Source organism: Suricata suricatta, chromosome 12, assembly GCF_006229205.1.
Source record: "Suricata suricatta isolate VVHF042 chromosome 12, meerkat_22Aug2017_6uvM2_HiC, whole genome shotgun sequence".
Lineage (NCBI taxonomy): Eukaryota > Metazoa > Chordata > Mammalia > Carnivora > Herpestidae > Suricata > Suricata suricatta.
The window spans coordinates 85,551,174-85,568,787 of NC_043711.1; the positions used below are offsets into that span (position 1 = coordinate 85,551,174).

At 44.7% G+C, this 17,614-nt stretch overlaps 1 protein-coding gene across 1 annotated transcript in view; it reads left to right on the forward strand.

The window, feature by feature from the left end:
- The window catches only part of CTNNBL1 (catenin beta like 1), a 157,384-nt gene that overhangs the window by 90,187 nt on the left and 49,583 nt on the right, over positions 1–17,614 (forward strand). Inside the window, exon 11 of the mRNA XM_029917945.1 lies at positions 9,407–9,588. Within this exon, the coding sequence (XP_029773805.1) occupies positions 9,407–9,588 (182 nt within the window). The remainder of the gene's footprint in view (positions 1–9,406; positions 9,589–17,614) is intronic.

Sequence of the window (17,614 nt, forward strand, 5' to 3'; positions counted from 1 at the left end):
ATGGTTTTATATGTTTTGTCCTTTGTTTATTTTGGGCGTGAGAGGGGTTATAAATTTACTCCATTTACTCCATCTTGGCCCAAAGTGGAAGTCCAAGAGCATATTATATTATATATTTTTTAAAATAGTTTCTAATGTACATTTTCATACTATTTCTTGCTAGTGGACAGTAATACAAATAACTTCTATGTATTGATCTTACATTAAGCAACTTTGCTATGACACGTATCAGTCTGGTTTTGTTGCGGTAACAACTCTGAAACCTCAAGGACTCTCAGTGACAGATGTTTATTTTTCACTCCAGACACATCTATCCCTGGCCATCTGAAGCTCTGCTCCACGTCTTTATTTTGGGATTCATGCTAAAGGAACAGCGTTCAGTGGGACGTGACTTTCTTGTGGCAGAGAGAAAAGACTGAATAATACAATAAATCTTAATACTTCTCTAAAGACACATATGTTACTTACACTTACATTTTATTGGCCATAAAAAGTCACATGGCCAAGCTTGAGGTCTATAGTGGGTGAAAGGATGTATAAGCAGTGAAATGTTTGAACTGACTCTAGGCTCACGAAAGCTGACTATACGTCTCTCTTTCCAACACCATGGTTGGTGGTATCACATTGGTAACTTGAAATCAGCTATGGTGGGAGTATTTACACCATGTAAGTAGGAAAATACAACAAATCACTGTTTTCCTGGGGAGCTAGTTGTTAGCCTTTTAGTAGCAAACCTCTGGCTTTTGCTTCTTTTAGGGAATAGAGAGTTAATAGATGGGAACGAGATTATTTTCTATCACATTTCATTTTAATTATGTGTGTGTGTGTGTGTGTGTGTAAATTTTAATAGCTATGGGGCGCCTGAGTGACTCAGTGGGTTAAGTATCCAACTCTTGATTTTGGCTTAGGACATGATCTCACAGTTCGTGAATTTAAGCCCCATGTCTGTCTGTCTGTCTGTCTGCCTGTCTCTCTCTCTCTCTCTCTGTCTCAAAAGTAAATAAACATTTAAGAAAAAATTACTAGCGATGACTTCTAATGCAGTGTTGAATAGGAAGGAGTAATGATCAAGGGCAAACTTGTTTTACTCCTGTTGTTAAAAGGAATATATTTTATGGAATATAATGTTTGTTTCGAGTTTTTTGGAGATAGCATTTATCAGATTAAGGAAATGTCTTTCCTTTCTGATGTCACAGATGTTACATAATTGATAAATCAGTTTTATGAAATGCTTTTTCTGCATTTATTGAGGTGGGTTTTTTAATGGTAATAGAGGAAAATGAATGGATTTTTCTGATGTTGAACTAACTTTGCATTCCTGTAGAAGCCCATCCCTTTTTTTTTTTTTTGTATCAGAGGTTGTTTTTTGTTTGTTTTAGCTTTATTAAATGAGTTGAATAATAGTCCTATTTTCCTGTTTTCTGTAGGAGTTTAATACTGGAATTATTTCCTTCTTGAATGTTTGGTAGAACTTGATAAAGACTGCTTCTGGAGTTTAAATTTTCTTTGAGAGAAGATTTAAACTACTGGTTACATTTTCTGAATGGTTATAGACCCATTCGGGTTTTCTTTCTTATTTTGTTGAGTCATTTGGGGGAATTCAAATTTTTCTGGGAGTTTGTCCATTTCACCAGTTTTCCAAGTTTCTGGCGTGCAATTATTCCTTCTGTTCTGTTGTCTTAATATCTGCTCTGTACGTAGTGTTTTTCCCTTCTGTCCATTCTCGTTATTGATTTTTATGTGCATGCCTTGTCTCATTTTTTGATCACTCTTGCCAAATTTTTGTCAATTTTATTGGCCTTCTTGAAGAACCAGATTTGAGCTTTGTTGATCCACTTTATTAGGAGTTGGCCACTAAGGCCTGTGGAACAAATCTGTCCGAGCCCTGTTTTCCTAGGACCAGTAAGCTAAGAGTGTTTTTTTTTTCTTAATAATGTTTTTTATTTATTTTTGAGAGACAGAGAGAGACAGTGCAAGCAGGAGAGGGTCAGAGAGAGAGGAAGATACAGAATCTGAAGCAGGCTCCAGCCTCTGAGCTAGCTGTCAGCACAGAGCCTGATGCGGGGCTTGAACCCATGAACTGTGAAATCATGACCTGAGCTGAAGCCGGATGCTCAACCACCTGAGCCACCCAGGCACCCCTAAGAGTGGTTTTTGTATCTTTAAAGGTTGTATATATCTTAAAACACACACAAACACACAGAAGAAGATTCTACGGAAACCATAATGGCCCATGAAACCTAGAGTATTTTCTGACTGGCCCCTTCTATAAAGTTTGCCAGCCTGTGCTCTTTAGAGCCCTAGGCTTTGGTCAGTGATTGTTCATCTTACTGTACTGTCAGCTCAGCCCTGCTGTGAGAGGTTTCTCTGCATAACTGGCCCACTGTAGTGTTACAAGCCAAAATCTGACCCTCTGTTTTCCACATATTTGTTTTATTTTCTGGCACAGGCAGTCAAGCAGTGGTTGGTACCAGCAGTTTATGAAAAATGGATGGGAATTGAAATGGAAAATTGTAAAAACTGTGTCTAGAGCATAGAAGACCACTGTTCTATTTCAGTGGGGGAATGGCTCAGCGTCCCCCAGAGCGCCGGTGTTCTTTGGCATGATGGTGTGAGGGCAACTCTGAATTTAGTTTCACTGACCTCATGGTCTAATTCCTAGAACTCCTGGACCTTGGAAAGTCACCTTCTATTTTGGGAGCTAGAAGGAAGTCAACTTTATCATGTACATTTTAGCAAATAATAGTGATTTCATATGACGTTTTCCAAGTTTCTTGCGGGATTAGTTTGTGGTTCACAGTATCTTTCAAAGACTGCCTGTCACTTCTTTTTCTTTTTTCATTCATCAGTCTCTTTTGGCTAGGGCAGGAGTGGACTTTACCTCTTTTACTCGCCCTTCAAGTAACTTTCCTCCAGGGTTTTGTCCCTTTTATCTGCATCCTTTCAGGGTAGCCTTATTCACACCATTGGTTTAGACACTGCCCATAGATTTAATCTTCCAAATTTCCCCCATTTTTCACATCATTCCTGGACTTCAGCCCCATAGGTTTGAGCTGGACATCACTGCCACGTTTCATAGGCACCTCAGGTTCAGTCTGAGTTCAGTCCTTTTCCCTTCTAGTCCGTTATTCCTTTGCCCTTTTTACCCATCTCTGCCTATGGTGCATATCCCCCTGTTCTTCTGCACCCCGCCGCCACCAAATACTGTTGGGTCCAGTGTGGCAAGTGTGATCTTTCCAGTACACACAGTCAGCAGGCTTCACGTTCTGCTTCTGGCCCTCTTGTTCTCGGTATTGCAGCCGTACAACGCACCACTTCCCTGAACGTTCTGTGCCTACTTGTGTCTGCGTGCGTGCTGTTGTTTCCTTCTGCTTGAAATCCCCTCTCCCTGCCTGCCTGTCTGGGAAAGCCATCCAGCGAGGCTCGGTTCGGCGTCATCTCCTTTGTGAAGCCCCCCTGACTGAGACACAGTCAGCCCTCCCTCCGCATTTGTGTGCTACCTTGTAGGATAAAACCTCCACTGTGGTGCTTGGCTTTTCTCGGGATACCGGTTGTCTGCCTATCTGTCTCACCTGTGAACTGAGCCCCTCACAGGCATGAGCCGCGCCTGCCTCTGTGTCCTCAGCTTCTGTCTGGCACGTGTTAGGCACCCCATAAATATTTGATGAAAGAACAAATGTACAGGGGAAAAAAAGTATACTCAGAATGAATGTTCATTGCAAAAGCGTTCTTCTTTAATAAAGAACAAGCTAATTAAAACAACAGTGGGAACTGCCCTCTCCCCATCCCTTTCTCCTCACCAGAAGGTCCACTTCAGCAGAATGAGGAGCATAGATGACTGTCATTTCCCACAACCACCCACTTTTGTAGAGGCTAGCCTTCACTTTGGTCCTGGCGTGATCGACAACCCGATGAACCCAGACAAGACTAAGATAAACTACTTGTCCTCCAGTAGAATAAATATTTCAAATAAAGTCAACCCAAGAAAGTCAGGCCAAACAGCTATTGATTGCTAAAAGCCTGAACTTAAGCCCAATGAATATTCCAAAGTTCACCTCAATGCAGCTTGCCTAAATGGTGATCAATATGCAATTACTGCCCCCTTTAAACGTGTCTCACACTGCCTCTGTGAAGAAGGCTTTTACTTTTTAAATCTTTTGTTTGTTGAATTTGCTTAGGCAGGAAAAAAGAGAGAGCAGGCCTTGCCTCAATCAGAGTCTTTTTATCTTTAGTATTTCCACCGATTCTGTGTTATTTGTGAAATGGTTTAAATGTATGCGGCGTGGTAACTGAAGGTGCCCTGGACATGACCATCATTCATTGCGAGAGGCCCTTTTCCTGAGTGACTGAACAATGAGGATGTTATGTCTCAGTTTCCTAATTTCTGCTCCCATCAGTATCTGCCCTAGTCATGACCTTTGCAAATTCAGGTTTGTAAAGTAGGATGCTTAAGTCCAGCTGCAGTGAAAACAAATGCATTATTTGTCTAGTTTCCCGCTACACTTAGCTTTGGGCAAAAAACCCCTTTCCTGCTGAATGCAGAGCCCCGTTTACCCTGCTTAAGATTTCATGTATCACAAATGTGCCTTTTTTATACCAGCATGGTACTCAGAGCTCTTCATCATTTTTCACTTACATGCTTGTCAGGGGCTCCTAACTGACCTCCGTGCCCCCAAGCTCTGTCGCTCCGGTCCCTTCATCACACTGCTGCCGGAGTAAGCTTGCTCCAGTGTATCCATCCAGTGTCTTCCTTTTTTTCGACATTTCATGGCTTCTCAGCATCTATGGCATGGAGCCCAGGGGCCTGGCAGCACATGTAGGGCCTGTCACGACCTCTGCCTGCCTCTCCTTAGTCATCTTCCAACCCAGGTCGTGCACGGCTACCTCTGGTCCCCTAAGTGGTGAGCCCTTGCTGCCTGCAGTACCTTGGTGCGTGCTGCACGCCCTCCCCACCCACTAATGCTCCTCCTTCAGACCCGATCCATTTGACACCTTCCCTGACTTCTCCCGGATAAAAATTATTATCTCCACCTTGTACCTCCTTGGACTTAATTTCTATCGCTTTGGGCTTTTGAAATTATTTTTATTTAACTGTCCCTACATTGCTTAAAGACAAGAAGCATGTAATTCCTAGCAGCTCATGTCTGCCATTTCTTCCTTTGAAGTCAGTAGTGGTGCTGAATGTCATTTGTGAGTACTTGCGGGTTGTTTTTATTAACTCTGTGGCCAGGGGAATGAAGGTAGGAATAGTCACAGTACACCCTTGGTCTTTTGAGTTAGCACCAAGTAAGATGTCCGGCCATATTGATTTGCTTGGGACTGAGAGGTTTCCCTGGATGTGGTACATTCAGTGCTAGAAACGGAACGGACCGGCCAGCACCAAGGGGCTCTGTCAACAAGCTTTTTACCTACTTCCCTTCTCTTAACTCATTGGGCCCCAGTTTGGGCTGGCTGGTCTGACCTAGGACAAGCATGCTCTGTCATCATTAGCACATCAATAGTGCAATGTCTTAATAGTATGTCCTTTGCAAAAGACTATCAAAGGGAGGTTATTTCCAATTCCTTTTCTTTGGCTTTTAGTCGAGAAACTAGGTGAAGGGCTTGGTTATGTTAATACCACCTTTTTGGTCAGGCCTTGCCTCCTCTCACCTGACAATCACCTTACTCCATCTGTCCATTCTCCCCTTTTATATCTTTAGTATCCTCATCACCATTGGCTTCTTGACACCCTAAAAATATGACTGAATTATCCATATTCTTAAAAATAACAAATTTTTAAAAATTTTTACCCTTGTTTTCCCCTCAAGCTGATGGACTTTCTTCTCCAGCCTTTACTAGGAGTAACCCACAGTCAGCCCTCTTGCTCTCTCACCTGCTTTCAAATATTTACATATCTGTCTTTTCCTGTACACCCCCAAATATACATAATCTCTGTCTCCCTCCAAAGTAGCTCACACATAATAGTCTCAGAACAAACATGGTGAATTCTATCTTCTTAACTTCTAGAACCAGTTCTTTATATGGAGGCCTCACTGTATCATATAAGACGAGGTAGCCTGGCCTTTGATACAGCCCATGTTGTCCCTTTATGCTTCAAAAATGCCAGCCTTCTGTCTGTTCTTTGGCCATGCCGGCCTTTGCACTTGCTGTTCCTTCTGCCTTTCATGTTTTGCCCCTAAAATGTACAAGACCAATTCATCTCAACACTCAGATCTCAATATAAATATTACCCCTAAAGAGGCTTTCTTTAGTAACCTAACTCAAAATATCCTCTCCGTTCATTCATTCTTTTACATTGCAGTATTTCCATGACACTTAACACTATCAAGTACCTCGATTTTCCATATGTCTCCTGTGGTAAGAGTGTAAGCTCCATGGGTATCCAGGAAATGTTTGTAGATTGAATGGGGAGAAAAGTTATTTGTTGACATATACTTTTGCCTGATTATTTCATATTAGTTGAGTCTCCCTAAATAGACTTACATGTTTTTGAAAGCAGAAGCCATGTCTTAATTTTTGTTTTTCTCTTGTGTCTACCACATTATTAAGTAAGTGCTCAGTAAATACTGAATATTGGATTGGTTGGTTGATTTACCAAGATATGAAATGACTTGTTGCTCTCTAACTCATAGAGTGTTAAAGAAAACACTGTAAGGTTATAGAAAATTATACATCTTAGAGCACTTTTTTGCAAGAGCAGTAGATAGTGGCATAATTATTTTATGACCTTTGGGACTTGAGGGGGAAAATCACTTGTATTTTTCCTTGAAAATAATTTAATGTTTGTAATTCTCAAAGTAATGTACGTTCATTATGGAAAACTGAAAGACACATGAAAAATAGAAACAGAAATAATAAGATGCAAAAAGCATTTGGCAAAACCCAACATCTTTCATGATAAAAATACCTAAACTAGGAATAGAAAGGAGTTTCTCCCATTTTGATATGGAGCAGCTACAAAAACCCACAGCCAACATCACACTTAGTGGTAGAAGACGAGCAGCTGACCCCTCAGATCAGCAACCAGACGCCACTTCACCACGTACACTCAGCACTGGACTGGAGGCTCCAGCCGAGGCGGTTCAGCAAGGGAAGGAAATAAAAGGCATCCAGAGTGGAAAGGAGGAAGTGAAACTGTTTGCAAATGATGCTATCTTGTCTGTCAACAATCCTAAAGAAGCCATCAGAACATTGTTAGAGCTAGTAAGTGAGTTCAGCAAGGCTGCAGGATACTATAAAGATTAGGTTACAAAAATCAGTCATATTTCTGTACACTTGCAATGAATAATCCAAAAATGAAATTTTGAAAATACTTCCATTTACACTAGCATCAAGAGTATGATAGCTAGGAATACATTTAACAAAAGAAGTGCAAAATTTATACCCTGAAAACTAGAAAACATTGTTGAAAGGTATTAAAGAGGAGCTAAGAAATGGAGGACGGCAGGACTCCCCCAAAAGATCTGTGGATCCAGCACGATCCCTATCGAAATGCCAGGTGACTTCATTGTAGAAATTGATAAGCCGATCCTAAAATTCATATGGAATTGATTTTAAGGGACTTAGAATAGTCCAACAGGCTTGAAAGAAGAACACTGTAGGATTCCCAATTTTAAAACTTACTGCAAAGCATTGGTAATCAAGACAGTGTGTTACTGGCATAAATTAACAGAATATAATTGAGAATCCAGAAATAAAAATGTGTCTGTGGTCAGCTGATTTGCAACAAGAATGCCAAGAACATGAACCAGGGAAAGAATAGTCTTCAACAAATGGTGCCAGGACGATTGGATATCCACATGCAAGTGAAGTTGTATCATTACTTCCCACTGCCTACAAAAAGTAACTGAAAATGAGTCAAAGAACTAAATATCAGAAGTTAAACTATAAACTCCAACATAGGTGTAACTCTTCATGACAGTGGATTCGCTGGGACACCCAACAGGGCAGGCAACAACAGCAACCAAACCAGTAAGTTCGACATCCTCAAAATCCAAAACGTGTGTGCTTCAGAGGACGCCATTAAGAAAGCTGAAAAGGCAACCCTGAGAATGGGAGAAGATATTTACAAATCACGTACCTGTTAAGGGACTTGTGTCTGCAGGATAAAAAGCTCTTACAATGAAATAATAAAGATAATTACGCTAATTTAAAAATGGTCAAAGGATCTGAATAGACATTTCTCTGAAGAAGATACACAGATGCCCAATAAGCACATGAAAAGATGCTTGACAGCATTAGATCTCAGGGAAATGCAAATCCAAACCACCATTTCTCACCCAATAAGGTGGCTGGCACCAGCGCGCCAGCTGACAAGTGTTGGGAAGGGTGTGAAGTCAGAACACTTACACACGGCTGAGGGGTGTCAAATGGTGCCCCCAGTTTGGTAAAATGTCTGATGGTTCCTCAGAAGGTTAAGCATAGAGTCAGCAGATACCCCAGCAACTCCACTGCTAGGTTTACAGGCACCCAAAAGTCATGAAACCTGTGTCCAGTCAAAAACTTGCACACGAATATTTGAGCAGCACTATTCATAATAGCCAAAAGGTATAAACCCATCACTGTTCATCAGTGGATGGACAGATAGATTGTGGCCATCCATACAATGGACTGTTCAGCCACAGAAAAGAATGAAATGCTGGCACCTGCTAGAGCATGGAAGAATCTTGAAAACATTCTGCTGAGGGAAGGAAGCCAGTTTCAAAAGACCACATATTGTATGATACCACTTACTCTTGAAATGCCCAGCATGGGCAAAGCCCTAGAGACAGAATGTAGGTCAGTGGTTGCCAGGGCGGGATGGGGAGGGGAGGAGGTGACAGCTAAAGAGTGGGGGATTTCTTGTCGGGATAATAAAAATGTTCTTTAATTGACTGCAGTGATAGTTGCACGTATCTGTGAATATACTAAAGTTCACTGAATTGTGCATTTTAAATGGGTGAATTGTATGGTATGTGAAGTATATTTTGATAAAGGTGTTAAAAAAAGAAAAAGGAATAATGTGATTTCTAAGCCCACCTCCCTGAAATAACCTCTGTTAGCATTTTGATCTATTTCTTTCTAGTCTTTTTTAATGCATATTTTTCACATAATTGGGGTAATGCCTCATATAGAATTTTGAATATTACCTTTTGTGCTTATCACTCTGACCATAAGAACTCGTTCATTCTATTATAGACTTTTCTAATTGTGAACAAGTGTGTAATAGTCTGTGTAGATCTACCATTATGCAGTAATTTTCTTACTAGTGGACATCGAGGTTTTTTCTTTCTTTTTCCCTCCTTTATAATCAGTAGTGCAGTATATCTCTCCCCCCCCCCCCCCCCCCCCCCCCCCCGCCGCTTTTTTTTCCTGAGACCAGAGCATCCCCATGAAATGCCTTACGTGAAACCTCTTTTGTTCCCAGAGAAAAGAAGATCTCCCGGAGCAGTGCCCTGAAGGTGCTGGACCATGCCATGATCGGACCCGAGGGCACGGACAATTGCCACAAGTTTGTTGATATTCTTGGCTTACGAACCATCTTTCCCCTCTTTATGAAATCTCCCAGGAAGATCAAGAAAGTGGGAACCACTGAGAAGGAGCACGAAGGTAGGGTTCCTTGGAGAAGCCCGCCTACCTTGGGTGCGTCAAGGGGAATGGGGGACAGGAGGGCGATGTGCCGTTTAGGGGCAGACTCTTAGGCAGAAGAGTGCGGCCTTTTCCTTTTCATCCTATTTTCTCTGCGTGGAATGGCCACCCGGAGACCCCAGATCACTGATGGCCTCTGTTGCATCGGTTCTCTGCTTCCTTAAATCCTAGTGGTTTCATTTCCTTCGGGCCTATTAATAAGTCTGTGCGCGAGGGTTTTGTTTTCTTCACTATAATTTGTAGCGAGGTGTCTCACTGATGGAAGACCCTTTTGAAAAGAGTAATGAGGTGGCAACACATGTCACCTCCGGAGTGGTGCTTCCGTGTATTTCTGTATTAAAGTATGATTCAGCCAACATCAGGAATTGCCGAAATAAACTATTTACAGCCCAGGTTCCCCTTTTTATGTTTCTCCTCCCTGATGATGCACACTCCCAGCAAAATGCCGCCATGAATTGCGATGCTGTAACCAGAGTAGTTACCGCTCGGCCAATCTCTCCCTGCTATTGTCTAGTGGCCTGCTGCACCCCTCCCCCCAGGAAGTAGCCGCAGTGCAATCTGGAAGGCCAGGGATTTATGAGCATTGACAGCTCGGTCGGAGATGAACAGACACTTGCACCGGGGAAGTTACATGGTTGGATGGTTATTTTAAAGTGTGGGGAGGGGGCTGAGAGGCGGCCGAGGAGCTGGTGTGGGTGCGAGAGAGGAGAAACACCTGAGCTGATGGGCCAGTTTAGTTGTCTTGTCAGAAGTTAACATCTGTCCTGTGGTTTGGGGGAGTTTTCGGTCAGTGATTGGGAGACTTGTGTGGCTTCCACAGGATCTTTTGCACCCCTCACCCTCCTAGATGAAAGCTTGTCTGTCCCTTCGCAAATGGACTTGGCTTAGTCTCTTCCAACTCCAAGTGGCTAAAGGGAAGGTGACATGACTCCCTTCAGTGGTCACTTCCAGCGGCAGCGGTGTCCTCTCTGATCACATCAGCTCTCCAGAGACAACAAAGTCTGGCGGGGGTGGATCTGACAGGGCAGGGAACGGGACCAGAGATCTGAGAACAAGGAGGGAGTTTGGTTCACCTCCTCTCCGTTGCTGGCCAAACACCAGCCATGAACACGTTAACCCCCAGTGGGAGGGAATTCAGCAAAATGAGGCCCCGGGAAAGGGAATGGGTTGTTTTGGCGATCTAAGAGACAAAGTTTGGCAGTCTGTCACCATTCACTGAATACCTCCTTCGTTTCTGGCACTGCTATGTGAGGGCTGCCATGTTTAGGCCTCACAGCCTACAAAGTAGATCTGTTTTTAGGTGAGGAAATCAGCTGAGACAGGAACCAACTCGTGGTTCCACAGCACCCTGGCTGTGTGACTTCAGACCTTTTACTTAACTTCTCTGGACTGCATTTTCCCTTCCAATCTATAAAAGGAGGAAACCAGCCCAGTGAACTGGAAGCTCTGTGTCTGTAGCTTAAGATTCTAAGGCACAGACGCTTGCTGTCCGGGCTTTGTCCTGTGATCCAGGAAAGTCCTTGGAACCATGCCGTGGCTGGCCTGCTGGGTTCTGGCGAGACCCGATGCTGCATCTCGAGCGTGCTTGAAGAAGGGGCAGGAAAAGAGCCCTTAGCAGGTTCTTGCTCTGTTTGCATAGCACTGAGAAGAGGAAAAGTGACAGACTCAGTGAGCAGCTGTTTTCCTTCTGAAAAACGTGCCCAGTGGCGTGCTGGTAACACTACATTTGCTTTAGAGTACCCACATTAGAAATTTGATAACATTATATTAGTGAGGGCAATGGCTTGAGAAGACAGCTCCTGGAAGGCATGTTTGGACTAATGGCTAGTGAGGATGGACTCTGCATTCTGAATACACCAGCACCCAGAGAGAGGAAGCGAGTCCCAAGGAGAAAATGCAGGCCCGGGCCCCCTCCCGCCCCTGATAGCTGCTGCTGCTCTTGGCAGACTGGCCCTCGAGCCCTGACAGGGGTGTGAGAATGGAGGCAGAGCAGGACAGGGGCACATCGGGCAAGGTTTCTTTGTCCTGTCCTGTCCTCTGGGTTCTTCTCCCTGTGCTGGCCCTCCTGACCAAGTGGGCCGGTCTGTTTGGTGAGCAGAACACTGCAGCCTGGAGCGCCAGGAGTAAGTATTTGCAGACAGGCCCAGCTCATTCTTGCCCCCAGGTTTCCGCTGTCCCCTTCCCTCCATCTGCAGCAGTTTTCTCTGGCCTGTCCGCCTGCATACCTTTTAGTCATCCTCCAGGCCCTTGGTTTTGAGGTCACTTTCTCAGGGGAGCATATGATGAGCCCCTGGATGAGAATCGAGCCTCCTGCTACATGGCATCTTGGTCCCATGACTTTGCCTTCCTTCATAGCCCTAAGATTATAGAACCATTAGCCTTACCAGCTCTGGGTGCCAGGGCTGAGCCTGGTGCTCAGCATGTGGTGGGTGCACAGTACATGTTAACTTGACCACGTGAATGGACCACCACTTCTCCAAAGGACTGATCAGTACGAACAGACATGGAATTTGGGGCTCTGCCTAGAACCCAGCAAGGTGAAGTCCGGGCAGTTGACTTCAGTAGGTTGATGGTCAGTCATAAACCTGGTGAGTGGTCTGTCACCTCTGTCTTGTTTGGAAGTCAAAGCAAACCGGTTGCCAACCATAAGCTTTACTCTGTTTCATTGGTTTTGAAATTATGGCAGAAGCCCCCCTTTAGAGCAACGGTCTTCAGAGCCATATCTGAAATCGAATAAAGAAAACATGATTTAAAATGGAGTGAGGCTCCCACAGCCCCTCAGTCCTCATCAACTGTGGACCCCAACAGGAAGAGACCTATCTTGCTCTCCCCACAGGAAGATGCCTGTATGTTGTTACTACCCCAGCAGGAGGAAGAACAATTTTCTCCCGGCCCAGCAACAGCCCAGCCACTGAAAAGCCACTACGTTTCAAACTCCCATTTTATTCTGGTGGACTTTCAGTTTATAACAGCCCCTGGGAACCCCCTCTACCCTCTTAAAGGAACGTTTTTCTCCTTTGTTCTCCGGACTTGCCTGTAGTTTTGCCATAGCTTGAATGGCTTGAATTGCAATTCTCTACTGTTCCTGAGTAAGCCCATTTGTTCTGGTAAAGTAACTGATCGTTTTATTCGTAAGATTAACACATGTTCTGGATAGAACATCCTTACCTAAGAGAGGCCACCCTGTGACAAGCTGCTCTGGGTAATCCAGCCACTCCTCATTAAGCACTACAGGCTGGGCATCAGCTTGTCAGCCCAGAGCCTCTGGAGGACTGCCCTGGGCTCCTCCCTTATGGCCAGACCCCAGGGACTTGTCAGCTGTGAGAGTTAGCTGCTTTACGTTCATCCTGGTCCAGCCTCCTCACTCGGCACCTCTCACCACCTTCCCCGGACTCTTAGGGCAGCAGCAGCGCCTGGCGTGGTAGAGGGAGCTCCCGCTTATCAACCACGCAATCTCCCTACCCTCCCTGCACCTTAGTTGCCCCGACTGTGAAATGCTGGATCCACCACATGGGGTGGTTGTGAGGGTCCTGTGAGATAACACACTCAGACTTAGCGTAGACCCCAGACTGGAGGAGGTAGAAGTATGGGTTCTCACCTCTACCAGACCTGCCTCCGGTTCTGCCTCTCCGCTCCCCCCCCCACCCCCACCCCCCCGCACCCATCCTCCTGAGAGGTCACTGGGAAGCCAGGCGGCTCACACCTGGCTGGAGCGGGATAGAGTGTGAGGATGAGTGGATTTTACTGTCTGCGGTGTAATTGCTCCAGGAGAGCGGGCAGGAGGTGGGCAAGCGGATTCTGGAGGAGCCCATCAGGCGGCCGGATGTGCTTGCTAGTGGGGTGGCGGATGTGCTTACTAGCGGGGTGAAGGACGTGCTTACTAGTGGGGTGTCGTAAAACAGCTGTGTTCCCCAGGCGGAACCCATTCCCCAAAGGAAGGGGTTGCGGGAGGAGAATCTCTAGATTAAATTGACTCTAGAGAGGAGGTAAGAAGCAAAACCACCCTTAAGCCCTAGAATTGCTGGTAATTTAGTTCCGCTTCTGTGAGCTGGGCTGGAGAAGGACAAGAATTATTGTAATTGAAATCCTTCCAGGTTTGCATAATAAAACCTTCAGAAATAGATCAGGGGAGGCACTTAGCTTGGGGGGATGGGTTGGAAAGAAAAAACTTGCCCTTGGGCATAATAGCACGATTGGCCACCTCCTTGGTTTTCTAAGGATTCGTACAGTATGCGCGGTCTCCTTGGTATTAAATGCTGCGGAATGGGAGGGAAGAAGAAAAGAGCTGGGATCCAGAAATGGCATTTGACCTTTCCTTCTTGTCTCTTTTAAAATTCTTATTAAAATAGGTCCAATTTCCCTCGTATTGCTTCATTAGGTAGGTGAGCTATTGAGTTTGTAGCAGTTCTAGTTAATTGCGCTGTTTTAACATGGTTCCCCTGGAGGCTGTTGGGAGCTCCAAGGGGGTGAGCTGCTGCGGAGCCTCGCGGAGGTGTGCAGTGTGCATGCGAGGCAGATGCGCACACTCCACCTCATCAAGAGTGACAGCACTTGCTAACAGGTCAGTGCTTTAAAGAATATTTTTCTGTCATCTCCAAAGAACTCTAAGTGATTCTGGTGGACTCTACATGTCCGGAAGTGTGTGGGTGCCTGGTGCTTCTTGGACTCCCAGCCCTTGAGAAAATGCACACCAGAGCTCCAGCCACCTACCAGCGTTTGGACGAGGGGAATGGCAAGACTTTTCGGAGTCTGGCCAGCATAAGTGAAAAAGATACCTTTTCAATGCCTCCACGGTAGGCCATGGCAATGACATGGCATCATTTGAGGCCACTTTTTATTGGGCTCCTGCTATGTTCAAAATTTAACAGAGACAGGAGCAAAATCCTGAGGGAGGCTACTCTTCCCCAGTGTTCCATCTCATCCTTTGCCATGGCTTGTACCTGTCCCCCAAGTGTTCATTTTTGCGTGGATTGGTGGGGTCTTCCCCCAGAGTGTGTGTGTGTGTGTGTGTGTGTGTGTGTGTGTGTGTGTGTGTTACTGTAGCTAATTAACTGGCAGACAACTCAATCAGACAGGCCAGCTCAGCTCATTCAAAACCATACTCATTCCTCCCTTCGCTGCCCAAGGCTTTTCTGCTTTTCCTGTCCCAGTGATGGTCATGGCACCGCCTTCCACCCTGCCACCCAAGGCAGAGATCCACGTGCCTTACTTAACTCTCATAGTCCCCATAGGTAATTGATCATGAGTTCCTATAAACTCTGGCTTATTCGGTCCCTTCCAGTGCCACTGACTCTGCCCTCCTCACCTCTGCCAGCTATCACTGCAGCCTGAATAAGTCTCTCTCCCTTAGCCTTTTCAGCTCTCCTGTCCTCTCAGAGTCTGTCTTGCACGCCACCCCCCAAGTGAGAGAGATACCCTCAGCCCTCAACTGTAAATTTCCAGTTTATGGAAGGGGGAAATAATCATGGGGAATAAAGCAATTTCACATGTAGTTACCAAAAAGCCATCTTAGCAAGTACAAAAATATACCTAACGAGAATTACTTCATTATTAAAGGGTACAGGAGAACAGGAATGCTTAGCGAGGAAGGCACTTCTGGTGGAAGGCAGATGAGGGCATAGTCTAAACACACACGGCACCAGGATTCCAGCCTACCAGTTTGTTATTACCTGTATCCGGCATCTGTAGGAGTGTCTACACACCTGGACATGTTGAGTCTGGACCGCTACCCCACAAAGTGTGTGTTCTCTCTCATTCTGAAAATGAGGAAATTATAAGACTCAAGGAAATCATGACTTCAAGTCTTATGATGGGTGTCTAAACTAAGACGGACCCTCAGCTTCTGATCACAAATGTCACCCTCATTTCATGAAGTCACACCATCAGTATTTGCCCTTCCGGGTCCAGGTTAGCTTGCTCTTCTCTGGGTTGCTTTGCTGGTGAAATGAGTTCTTGATCAGAAGACCTTGGTTCTAATCTTGGCGCTTTGCCCCAGGGCAGGTCATTGTGACGGTGGGGACTCTTTCAAATTGCCCAAGCTATTAGGAGCGAATGGCAAAATGCCTCTGTGAGATTGTGTCTAGTCATTTCTAGTGCCTGTCACAGGGCTTGCTCATGGGAGGTGCTCAGTAAATATTGGTTGAATGAATAAATGAATTTATTTAATGCCAGTGTAGCATTAGCCATCGACAGTCAGGATTGAGGCATATACCAGTAATTAGGAGCACTGCAGAATTCAAAGGATTCTTCCCATGTTAACCAATTTATGGTTCTCCTCCAAGGCCCCTCAGCCTCTGTCCCATAGTCGTGTTTAGAACATATTTGTGGGGCCCCTGGGTGGCTCAGTCGGGTAAGGATCTTACTCTTGATTTCCACTCAGGTCATGATCTCCTGGTTCATGAGCTTGTGTCTCGCTTCAGGCTCTGTGTTAACAGTATGGAGCCTGCTTGGGATCCTCTCTTCTTCTCTCTCTCTCTCTCTCTCAAAATATAAATAAATAAACTTAAAAAAAATCAAAACATATTTGCATATTCATCTGTGAGAATAGGGTTAGTGTGAGAAGGAGCACTGTGAGATGGGCTGGCTCATGCAGGCCTGCCATAGTGTGGGTGCGTGAGAAATGTTCGCTTATTCTGGATTATTATTTTAGTGAGGAGCCCAGACATCATACTATACTAATACTTGTTACACTCGAGGTTGTAGAAGCCTAGAGGAAGAAGCATTCTAGGGATTCTGGGAACGCTTAAGAGAAGAGATGGTAATCATTGAATTCTCCTCCTGAAACCAATATTGCACTGTATGTTACCTAAAATTTAAATTTAAAAAAAGAGAGAAGAGATGGCATTTGAGTGTTCCTAGAAAGATACATACTGTTTCTTTCTTATACCAGTGCGGGGAGTGGCAGAGGGGTTCAGTGAGCACTAGGGCCTATGCAGCTAGTTATAGTAATGTGAATGATTGAGAATACAGGTTTTGGATTAAGACAAGACTTATGTTGGTATCTTAGTCTTGTTGTTTACTAGCTGTGTGACTTCAGGAAAGTTGCTTAACCTCTCTGAACCTGTATTTCCTCAAATGTGAAATTGGGAGGATACTGGAATCTATCTCAGAAGGGTGCTGTGTGAGGATTAAATGAAATAATACAGATCAAGCGCTTAGCAGTGTCTGCTTCCTTGACATTAGTGGCTGGGGTGAAGGTGGGTTTTTTATTTGTGTTCCTTTTCTTAGAGTATCTTCCTAAAGAAATGTTCTCTCCCTGAATCTGCTATTCATAGAGGTCAATCCTAGGTGGAATGTAAGACCAAAACGTCCCCCAGAGAAGACATACCAGGGAGCCCCATGTTGCCACTGCTCCGATCGTCTATGAACAGAGAAGTCAAAGATTCCCCCCTTTCCGTATTCCCCAAGTTTGAAAATCACAGAGGGTTGCTGACAGAGGTCAGAGCAATGAGCAAGTGAGGAGTGAACGGTATTTAATTTTAAGAACAGCATTAAGTCATGTACTAACAGGCACTTTATGTTAAACAAGGATGGAAATGTCTTGCTGTTGTTTTTGTTGCTATTTGAAAACCTCATAATTGAACAGTTTCTGGATCAATTCCTTTTCTCTCCCTCCAGCTGCTTGTCTCGTTCCTGACCTCAGATGATAAAATGTAGGGATGCTGAAATAAGCAATGTGTTTGGGTTCCTTTCATCAGGCTTGAGGGGACGATTTTGAGTGTTGCACATCTGGTCTGCTAACTGGTCCCAGTCATAGTAAGGATTTACCCACAGGCCTTTCCCGACTAGAGCACAACCTACTTGTTTGCCAGCGAGGAAGACCGTGAAACAGGATTGATTTGCCATCCTCGAAGAAACTGCTCTTTTGTGGGAGAAAGAGGGAACAGAAGCTCATGGCCGGCTCACATTTATTCAGCATCTGCTTATACATTCAGGGCTTTACAGGTGTGCATACTATTGAATTGGGCATTTTTATCTTTTTCAAAAA